Source organism: Herpailurus yagouaroundi, unplaced genomic scaffold (genome assembly GCF_014898765.1).
Source record: "Herpailurus yagouaroundi ecotype Mexico unplaced genomic scaffold, PumYag 222, whole genome shotgun sequence".
Lineage (NCBI taxonomy): Eukaryota > Metazoa > Chordata > Mammalia > Carnivora > Felidae > Herpailurus > Herpailurus yagouaroundi.
In genome coordinates this window covers 17,554,133-17,564,824 of record NW_024412453.1, presented here as the reverse complement: position 1 = coordinate 17,564,824, position 10,692 = coordinate 17,554,133, and the positions used below count along the sequence as shown (strand labels likewise).

The 10,692-nt window shown below is 63.1% G+C and overlaps 1 protein-coding gene across 1 annotated transcript; it reads right to left on the bottom strand.

Annotated features, from left to right (window-relative positions):
- Nucleotides 1-2,902: 2,902 nt before the first annotated feature.
- On the bottom strand, nt 2,903-10,418 carry PRSS27 (serine protease 27). Its single transcript, XM_040459342.1, has 6 exons — nt 9,494-10,418; nt 6,218-6,244; nt 5,348-5,510; nt 4,178-4,449; nt 3,814-3,983; nt 2,903-3,308 (listed from the first exon to the last, which is right to left on the bottom strand). Exons 1-6 carry the CDS (start codon nt 9,540-9,542, stop codon nt 3,015-3,017), a joined length of 975 nt encoding a protein of 324 aa, XP_040315276.1. The 5' UTR covers nt 9,543-10,418; the 3' UTR covers nt 2,903-3,014.
- Nucleotides 10,419-10,692: the final 274 nt, after the last annotated feature.

The following is a 10,692-nucleotide window of genomic DNA, read 5'->3' as shown; positions in this document are numbered from 1 at the left end:
CTGGAGTATGCAGCTGCTGGGCCCCCAGCCAGAACCTGGGGCACCGCACGGGGGCAGGCACCACCCCTGATCGCCTTGTCATGCCTCCCTCCCCTACGCCCACCCAGCAGGTCTTTCTGGCATCTTCCGTCCTCCCCAGAGCTGGAGGCAGTGGCTGGCTGGTCCCCCACTGCCCTTTGGTCACTGGGCCCGACAGGCACAGGGCTGAGCCTGAGGTGCAGCTGTGTGTCGGTCCTGGGGAGCCTGTGCCCTCAGGCCTGCCGGGTGCCAAGGCCCCCATGTGGCTGTGAGCAGACACAGCTCAGCTCCAGCCCCGCCACCACGCACCCGGCCACACTTCTGGAGACAAACCGCACATCTGCACCAGCGTGTGGGTGCACCGCCCGTGGGGTGAGAGGGGCAGAGTCGATCTCTGGCTTTGGGGGCTTTGATTTGCACACACACCCCTTTTTCTTCCTCTCCTCCATGCGCCCCGCCTGCCCTGCCTTCTGAGCACCTGAACTCTGGGTGGACTCCTGCCCATGCACAGATGCTCCAGGGCCTGGGGCTCAGTTCGGGGTGCAGAGCCAGTCCTGTGACCTCAGGGCCGTGGCCCTTCCTGGGGCTCCCCCAGGGCGGTCATCATGCGCGCAGGGGTGTGGATCTCCATGCTGGACTGCAGCTGAGCGTTGGTTGGCCCCCTCCTCCCTGTGTTGCCTCAAGGTGGGTATTTCATTGCGGGCACCGGCCCCAGCCTGGGTAGGGGGACAGGTTCTGTGTTGGTGCCAGCCGCTCTCTGAGGTGTTCTTCCTGAACCTGCCGGGGCGCTGGTGCCACTGTCCACCCCCTGGCAGATGGCTCTGAGGCACAACTTGCGGCAACGTGACGAGTTGTGTGTGAGCTGTCCCCTGCCCGCCCAGGATGGGAGATGGTCCGTGACAACAGGCAGCTTCTCTGGATGTGACCTGCACAAATAACTCGGCTCTCCCTTTAAATCCTCATCTCCGCCAGTGTTTTCTCTTCCACTCTTTTTGAATGTCTGCCCCCGGGGCTGGGTGGCCCGGAGTGTGGGGAGTCCAGAGGGTGGGGACTGTGCCCTAGGGTCACATGCTAGCCACTGTCCCACCCAGGAACCCCCAGGCTCGCCCTCCCAGCCCAACTGGGTGGGGTGTCACGGGGGTGGCTAGGCCATCCTGGCGTCTGTGGCCCTCCTCCCTGTTAGCCCCAGAGGATCCTGACCAGACCCCGCCCTGTCGCAGAGGCAGGAGAGTGAAGAGGTCCCCGGGCCCCAGAAAGCTGGAACAGCTTGCTAGAGGAGGCAGAGGTGAGGTGGCCCGTCCTACTTGGAAGGGAGCTGGTCGTTGCCTGTCTGCACACTCCCTTCCATCCCGGCCTCTCAGCACAGAGACAGCACAGGGGCCTCCAGTTAACTGGCCTCCAGGGACCAGTTAACTTTGAAGCAGCAACCCCACCTCCACTCCGCACGGGGCGTGAGGCTTCCACCCCCAGAGTGGGGTGGTGGGTTCACCCAGGCCTGTCTCCCAGGCTGCAGGGCGCAGGCCAGCCCCTGCCCCCAGCCAGGACGACCCAGACCTTGTCCCTAGGGCCACCCTCAGGACACCTACAGCCTAGTTCCTGTCGCCCCAACCCTGCTGGGACCTCAGTGCACCTGCTGCTCCTCCCCGAGGGATGTGTAGCCCATCTGCTCTGGAGAAGGAGCTCGCAAATGCCCTGGTCCCTAGAGGGCCGCTGAGCAGCCAGCAGGGAGGTGGGGGCTGTGTGAGCCCTGCCGGGGCCTCTCCTCATCCTTCCTGCTGCTCGGCAGGGACGCGCCCAGACAAAGTGGAGCACGGAGGGGGATTGGTATTTGTTCCCACTCTGTCCCCAGGGCCGGTCCCCAGCAGGTGCTTGCTAAGTGGTTATTGATTCATTCCATAAATACCCAGGTCTGCTTTCTTCCCGGCACCAGGCCCAGGCAAGCCGTCCCAGTGTGTGCGCCAGCAAGCGTGTGTGCATGCACGTGCTTGGGTGTGCACACTGGTATGTCTGCAGGGGGTTGTGTGCGCATCTGCATGAGTGTGCACGTGTGTGCGCAGGGCAGCAGGACACCTGGCCCTGCCTTCCTAGGAGTCCCGTTCAGCCGATGGCCGCCGAGCTCACAGGCAAGTGCAGGTACCTTTCAGGAATCGGCCCACGTGAGGGAGCTGACCATCTGGCTACCAGGGGGCCCTGCTGTGGACGCACCTGGGCCGGGCTGCTAACTTGAGGCTGTCTCCCCAGGGCAGCCTGGGACGGGCCTGAGCAGGGCCGGAGCTGGCTGGGGACCCAAGCTCTGGAGACCTTTTGTGCTGGATTCCTGGTGGTGATAGGCCACAAGAGGGCAGCCAGGAAGGAGGGGTGGGCTGCAGAGTCCTGGGGGCTGGTGAGGGGTTCTGGCTCACTTCTGAGCTCCCAGGGGTCGTGCACAAAAGCACTGACGACCCCAGCTAGTGTGGCCTGAACCCTGGGTCCTGTAGGAGGAAGGAAGTGGGGATGGGCCTGGGCTTGGGCAGGAGGGCCTGTCCTGCTGATGTCCCTGCCCTGGAATGGCCAGGCCTCCTGTGTGATACCTGGCACAGCTCTGACTGCCCTTGCAGTGTGTGGACTTGGGGTGATTCAGACAGGCAGTGGGGAGGCCGTGATCTCCCAAGGCCCACCTAGCCTACCTCCTTTAGGACCCTCCACTGGGCTCCATTTTTCCTGCTGGTATCTGTTGCTGCCCCCAGGGGCGCCCCTCAGTGATTCTCTTGGCGAGGACCATGTTGGTAAAGACGCTGAGGCAGTGGTGGGAGCAGGGGAGCTGCCTGGGAGGGGGTCCAGGGACAGGTGTCCAGTGTGCCTCAACCCATCTCCCTCCCCTGAGGGACCAAAGGGCAGCCGGCACTGAGGTTGGGTTTTGTTTTTATTGGAGGATGAACATAAATAAAAAATAACTGGGTATTTGACAGGAAAGAACGGGAGGGCTATTTACAAATGTACACCATGGGCCCCAGGGCTCAGAGGAGGGTGAGCAGGGCCACAAGGGCCAAGAGGGCCACATGGGCCGCCAGGCAGGGCACAGAGTTCAGAGCGAGGGGCTGCTGGTCCCGGGGCCCCCGCTTCTGGCCACCCGACCTAGCCTGTTGGAACTGTAATTCTGGAATGATCCGATGGATCCAGTCGTAGTGGGAGGTGACCCGGATGTAGACACCTGGGCGGTTCCGGCGGGCGCAGCCCTCGCCCCAACTGATCACCCCAGCCTGCAGCCATGACTGGGCCACCAGGCACACGAGCGGGCCGCCCGAGTCGCCCTGTGAGGGAAGCAGGGGCCTTGTCAGAGCCTACAGTGGCCCCCAGAGCCTGCCTCTGCAGGTGCACACACACTCCTCCCTTCGTCCCTCTCCTCAGCTCCTGTAGGAGTGTCCCTGCCCAGCACCCCCACCGCTGCTACCCGCCGGTCGGTCCTTCCCTTCCCTTTATAGCCTGAGGTGCCCATTTCTCTAGCACCCCCAGACTGCCCTGCTTTAACCTTGGAGGGGCTTGTTGAAAGTGCAGGTTCCTGGGCCCCACTGCAGACCAGTATGCCGACTGTGCTGGGTGGGGTCCGGGAGTAGGACCCCACTGCTGGGATGCAGGAGAGGAGGACCCCCCCCCCCCCCGCCGCCTGCAGGACCCCACTGCAGGGGATGCCAAGCTCTGGTCTGGGCCGTGGCCCCACCTACTGGGGGCCTCCTCCTCCCAGCCAGGCCGGCTCCCAGCTGAACATGGGCCTAGGGAGCAGGGCTCAGCCCCGGCAGGGCCCACCGCAGCCCCTACCTTGCAGGCGTCCCTCTTGCCCTCGGCAAAGCCAGCACACAACATGTCGTCCTTGATGGTTTTGGGCTGGAAGCCCGACTCGGCATCTTTGCTATAGAGCAAGTTGCACGTGGGTGTGTCGATGATGGGCACAGCGAGTTTCTGCAGGACCCGCGGGTTGGGCAGGCGGTCTGGGGAGGGGGGGAATCAGCCTGCAGCTCAGTGCACAGTCTTACCTAGGACCCCATGGCCCTCGGCTCTTTCTGACCCCCGTCTCCCCGCTCCCCATGGCTTTCCCTTACCCCCTCCGCCCGTTTGAGGAGAGATCCACATGTACCAGTATCAACAGAATGTCCCCCATTCTTTCCCGGCTCTGCGCCCTTACCTTCCTCACTGGGGCTGCCCCAACCGGTGACCCAGCAGTTCATGCCCGCCTCAAAGATGACCGAGGGGTCAGGCATGCACACGGGGAGGATATAATTGGAGAAGGTCACAGGTGCTTCCAGCTCCACCAGGGCCACGTCAGCACTGGAGGCCATGCCCTGGTACAGGGGGTTACTCTCTACCCGCTTCACCCGGGCGTACGTGGCGTGGGGCCCTGGCTTCACCAGTTGCCGCACCCCAAGCAGGACCCGGTACAGGGATGTCTCAGAGGTGCTGATGGGAAAGAGAGCTGGTGTCAGACCGCCCCTCAGGGCTTAAAAGAGAGGGGAGGTTTAATAGAGAATCAAAATAGGGAGGGGCGGGGGTTGTTTCTCCTCTAGCAGGTCCCTCCCTCCTGGCCCACCCCAGTGCCTGACCACTGTGCACACTGTCTTCAAAACGTCCTCGCCCGGGGGACGTGTAGGGAGGCGAGGGGTTAAGGGTGTAGAAGCTGAAGCAGCTAATTCCTGACTTTAATTCCCAGCTCCGCCCTTGGCCAGCCAGATGACCTTGGGCAAGGAACCTAGCAAGTTCTCTGTGACTCAGTTTCCTCATCTGTAAAATGGGGCCAGTAACAGTCCCTACCTGAAAGGGTTGAAAGAGATGTCACCCACAGGGTACATCTGGGGGCTGGGCCTGGCCGTGCCTGTGAGCCTTGGGCCAGCGACCTACTCGCTCTGAGCCCACGTTTCTGAACGTGAGATGCAAGGCTGTAAAAGAATTTCAGCCCTGCGGTGAGGCAAGAGCCAAGATGCTCAGGAAACCCTGAAGGCCTGGGACCAGGTGGCTCGTAGTAGGGGGGTATGGGTGACCTTAGGCTGAGGAGGAGGAAGGGACATTCTGTTCCAGCCCGCGGACTCCTCTGTAACCGGAATCCCAGTCGGAAGGGGAGTGTCCTGGATTGGAGGTGTGGGAGGGGGCCAGGGAGGAGGGCCAGGAGGTGGGATGAGCCTGCCAGCATTGCAGGGACGGGGCCCCAGGCCTAGCAAAGCGCCTCGCTAGCGACACCAGGGGTGGGGGGTGGACCCCTCCCAGCAGGACCGCGGGCGCGCGCTGGGAGGGCAGACCATCGGCGCTGTCCGAGGTGCTGGAGCCCCGAGGCGCCGGGGAGCGTGGGGGCTGGCTGACTCACTTGGAAAAGCAGTGCGCCGCGGTGAGGACCCAGCGCTCTGTGATGAGGCTGCCCCCGCAGAAGTGGCTTCCGTTGCGCTGGATGCTGACCTGCCAGGGCCACTCGCCCTCCAGGGCGTCCTGGCCACCCACCATCCGGTTCAGCATCCTCGGACGCCCGCAGACTAGGGGACAAGGCCGGGCAGTGCTCGCTGGACACCCTTCCATCGCCTCTGGTTCCCAACCCCCACCCCGCACTCTGTCTTTCATCTTCTGCCCCATCCAGAGCTCTCTTTGCCCTTGACCCACTCTGAGACCTCGGGGCCTGGGTGCCCGGTCAGCCTCTGACACAGGCAGACCCCTCCCAACTGTGGGAAAGTTCCCCTGCCCTTCACCTCTGAAACAGTGACATCAGACCTCCCTCTCTGGTCCTGAGATGTGGAGAGGGTTCAGATAACACGTGGAAGGGTCTTACCCCAGGGCCTGGTAAACAGGGGCTCCCGGGAGGACAGCAGGTGTTGGAAGGGCCCCACACAGGGAGGTGACCCTGGGGGCTCTGCTACTGCTATAGCAGAATGGTCTTTGGACTGTGTCCTTGGGTTCTCTGCTCTCACTTTCCCCTGACCTCCTTCTCTGTGCGCCATGCATGCCTCCGCGGGCCCCTGTGCCATCTGCAGGTCAGACCCTCCTGCTCCACTCCTGTCTTGGCTCTTATTCTGCTGAGCTACAGCTTTCCCTTACTTTGGGGTTCCCCAGGCCCCACCCTCTGGTTCTGGGTCTCGTTCTGGGGGGGGGGGGGTGTCCAGGGGTGGGATGAGTCTCTGGCCAGTCTTGGCAGCTCTCAGGAAAGCTCCCACTCCCGTCCCCCCATCCAGGGACCTAGGATGCTTACCGCTTGACGCCTCGGCCCCCTGAGTCCCTGGAGGTGAGAAAAAAGGGGGTGATCAGCCATCTTTGTCAAAGCCAAGGTCTGCTTCTCCCCTGCCCACCTCCTCTGCTCCACACCCAGCCTCCTGAGGACACAGAAGGACAGTCCACAGGGGAGCTGGCCAGAAAGGTCAGGGGGCCCTGCCATGTTTACAAGCCCAAAGCATATCTGCAAGGGCAGACAAACTCCTTGCCACACAGGAGCCGACTGGGAGAGATGCCAGTGAGGGGACCCCCATCATGGCTTGGCTCTGCTGCCTGGGGCTAGCATGGCTTCTTTTCCGCTCCTTGGGGTCTGTCTCTCCACACCCTACACCTGTCCCTGTCTGGAAGTTTCCCCCAGAGCAGGCTGGAGCTGTGTGACCTTCACACCCGCGGAGTGCTGCAACGTGAGCCAGCCGGCACCCGGCCACACAGGTGTCTGTGGTTCCAGGGGACTCGAGGGAAGCCAGCCAGTAGCATCACAGGTCAGTTCCCCCAAGATTCTAGACCCCCAAGAACCCAACACCTCCTGTTGTGCAGTTGGAGCCTAAGACACGCCGCTGGGCCATGCTCCCCCGCCCCAGTGAAGGATCAGGCAGAGGGGTCAGAGTAGAAACTTTCCGGGGACCCATCTCCCCAGGATCCATCACCTCCCATGTCTCTGGACACAGGCACAGGGCCCAGTACTTGGCCTTTACAGGAACCTCACCCCAGACTTGAGACCCTAGCCCCATGTCAGCAACATGCCAGAAATACCTGCCAGCCTCCCAGGGCCCCCAGAGTATCTGCTTCACTGGGGGCAAGAACTGGGGTGGGGGGTTCAGGACAGCTTCTTCCTACTTCAGCCCTCAGCGTTTTCCCTGCGGGATCATTTTTTTTGGGGGGGGGGACTAGAGGGTGTGGCAGCTGTTGTTGCTAAGACTGACCCTTTGACCAGAAGAGGTAGCCAATCCCATGGAGGGGAGGGGCTACAGGGGCAGGAAATGGTTGTGACCTTGGAGATTTTTACAAGGACCCCCCACTCCAGTTTGAGTGGGGCGCTCCCTACTGTGGGGAATGAGGCTTAGCGGATGAAGTATGGGGGGGGGTGGAGCAGGGGACAGGAGGGGACTGGGCCTGGGGCAGGAGGAGGTGGACGGCAAGAGTGGTGGTCAGGTGGTGGCCTGACCAGGCACAGGCAGGCGTGCGGAGGCAAGAGTAGTGCCTGCCCAGTGATGGGAACAGGAAGTCGACCCTGGACCCTCCATTCACCGATGTGTGTTAACAGGTGCCCTTTTAAAGTACAAATATTCCCTGGGAAGGCTGTTCCCTGCAGCCCCTCACCTATATTATTAATAGAATTTAATTAGACTGTAAACACCTGACCCACTGCTCTTCCTAAGGCCCGACGGCAGGATGCTCTGATTCACCCCTGTCCCTGTGGGCACCAACGTTCCTTCAGGCTCATTCCCTCCCTGGGGGAGTTTTCCAGGGTCTTCTGGTTCTCCCCCACAGTCAGCCCCCTTCCCATACATGCAGATTGATCCAGGGTCCACACCCAGGATCAAGTACGCGCTCCTGTGCCCTGGTGGACCCCCTCTTGTGCTGTTGCAGGCTTCGTCAACCCAGCTTAATGCAACTGCTTCTCATACAGGCTGAAGCTTCTGACCTCTGAGTGATTGCTACCCACACCCCTCTGCCTGGAGGCCCTATCCTCCCGGTAGTTACAAGTCCGAATCCTACAGGTCCTAATCCAGATCAAGGCTTAAGTGAAATGCCGCTTCCTCCGGGCAGCCCTCCTTACTTGCATTGTCTGTCTAGGAAGGCTGGCTCCCTCTCCTGAGCTCTCCATCCTCCTGCCGGGTCACACAGAGCTCTGCCCACCTTGCCCCAGAGGTAGTGTCATAGTCTCATCTTAACCTATAGGCTCAGGAGCTCAGTCCAGGCAGAGCCCCCATCCAGGGGGCCTGAGCTCAGGGAATGTATAGAGAGACAGAACAGCTGTGGGGGCAGGGCTGACCCGGAAGGGGTACTGTGAAGGCCCCGGGCTCTGCGGGGTGGGCGCCCTGTCTGGGGCTGGATGCGCCACCAGATGTCAGGCCCCTCGTGTGGGCCCAGGGTCCCCAGGCCCCTGTAGCTGGTTGGGGCTCAGCTGGTAAGGATGCGAGAGACCAAAGGTTCTAGGAGGCGGAGGTGAGGACGGCGTTGAAAGAGTCCACAACTCCTGGTCACAACTGTTTGTGAGCCAGATGCAGGCTGCTGTTTCCACTTTGGCAATGACCGTGATTACTCAACCCATTAGGAGCAATCACGGCATTACACCCTTACTGAAGACGGGCTCCCTCCAAGAACATTGTTACCCTTGTACCAGGAAGTCAGGAGGCGGCAGCCACGCAGTGAGGGGTGGGGAAGCCCCCTGGAGCCTGGAGAGACTGGGACCTCCCCACTGAAGTGCCACCCCGGTGTCCTCTGACCCCTGGTAGGAAGCCTGGAGCCCCAGCTGAGTTGCACCTGGGATGACCTGGCCCGGCCCTGGGAGGTGAATTCAGGACAGGGAAGTGAGGTGGCACGGGGCCGGCCGGGCTAGCCCAGGAATGCGGGAAGGTTTCCCTGACAGGGAGCAGCCCGCCCTGTGGGAAGGGGCCTGGCAGGCGGGGGCCCCTGGCTGGCACCTGCTGACCCTGACCGAGGATTGGGAGGGGGGAGAGGGATGTTTGTTCCTCCCCATACTCTCCCTGTCTGGTGAGAGCAAGAACCTGCACCCCTAGCCCCCCACTCCCCAGTGAGCCCCCACCAGCCTCCTGGGGCTCCCAGGCTCAGGCGGCAGCTCAGCCACCCTTCCCCGCCCCGGCCCAGTAGATGGTGACCTGAGGCTTTGGAGCCCAGTGGCCTGGAGTTCAGAGGCTGCACACAGGCAGCCCCACGTCTTTCTCTGGGGGATGGAAAGAGGCTGAGAATAGAGGAAGCAGAAGCAGCAAGCCGAGAGCTTGGCCCACAAGCACCAGAGACAAGGTGGGGGCAGGGGGAGGAGAGCCCCTCCCACGTTTCGGCCTCCGGGTCCTCTGGGACCGGTGCCCACACCCCTCTCCTGCCTTCCCCACTCCCCTCCCCGCGGTGGGACATCTGGACCCAGGACCCTCGCTGGGGCAGGAAGGGGAGGCTTGTGCTGCAGCCCCAGGTCTGACCCTGGAGTAGGCGACTTGGCTGGAGCTCCAGGCAGATCAGAGGGGGCCCCTCCAGGCAGGAGGGGGGACGACTTCCTGCAACATCCAGTACTCACCAAACCACAGAGGCAGCAGGATCAGGGCCACGGCTGGCAGCCGCCTCATTCTCTCAGCCTGGCTGGGGCACCAGGTGCAGGGGGCAGTGGCGATGGGAGGTCCGTGAGCACCAGCTCAAGGTGCAGGGCTCCATGAAGTGGGGTTTTATGCTGGAGGTGAGTGTCAGCTTGGCTATGCCGCCTGACCTGTCGGCCCGGCCCATCCAGCTCCTCTCCGGAAGGAGGGGCCCCGGAACACAATCTCCTCCAGACCGGCCCCTGAACCACAAGGGACCAGACCCCTCACCCTAGAATACCTTAGGGTCTTGGGGCCAGGGTGTGTCTGCCCCATTTGGTTGCTTGTGGCCTGGGATTCCAACCGTAACTGACCAGACACCCCCAGCTGACCACGGGCCCCACGTAAGCCGACAACAGTCTGCCTTCCAGACCTTCCCTGATTCATTCATTCATTTGTTCAGCCATTGATTTGTTGAGAACCTACTTCGTATCAGGGCCTCAGTGAACAAAACAGTCCAGGCCTGTGGCTTACGCTTACAGGGAAGGGGACGCGGAAAAGTCCAGGTCACCGCGCTTGTGGAACAAAGCGGGTGGGGAATCGGGACGTGGGAGAAGTATCCCTCCCTAGCTGACCCCAGCCAGCGCTCACGGGTGCTTTCCCGGGGCGAGACGCGCCCCAGAGTGGCCCCGACCCCCGTCCCCTCTCCGGGGCTGCACCCTCCTGCCGTGCGGGCGGTGGGCGGGGGTCTTCCTGGCACCCTCGGGCCAGGGCGGGCGGGGCGGAAGCGGCTTCTGGGAAGGCCTGGCCGGGAAGAGCATCTGCGGGCGCCCCTGCCCTGGGCGCGGCGGGCCGGGCTCTGGGACGTGCGGCAGCGGCGGAAGCGGCTCCGGGGGAAGTTATTTGGAGCACGGGGCTGACGTCAGAGCCGGAGTCGGGGCTGGGGCTGCCACTCCCGGCCCGTGCCACGGGGTCAGCACCCCCGACCAGGCTCCGCCGGAGGAGGGGGGGAGGCGGGGTGGGGGGAGGATGACGCCGGGCGGCAGGTGGAGCCCTGCCTCCGTTTCCCCGCCTGCGCAGCGGGCACGTGCGTGGGCTGGGAACCAGCGGGGGCCGGGGTCGCCGGGTGGGGGCGCGCTGGGTGTGCGGCACCCCGGCGCCCCCGCGCCCCTGGCTCCCGCACCCCGGTCCCCGGCCCCGCCCG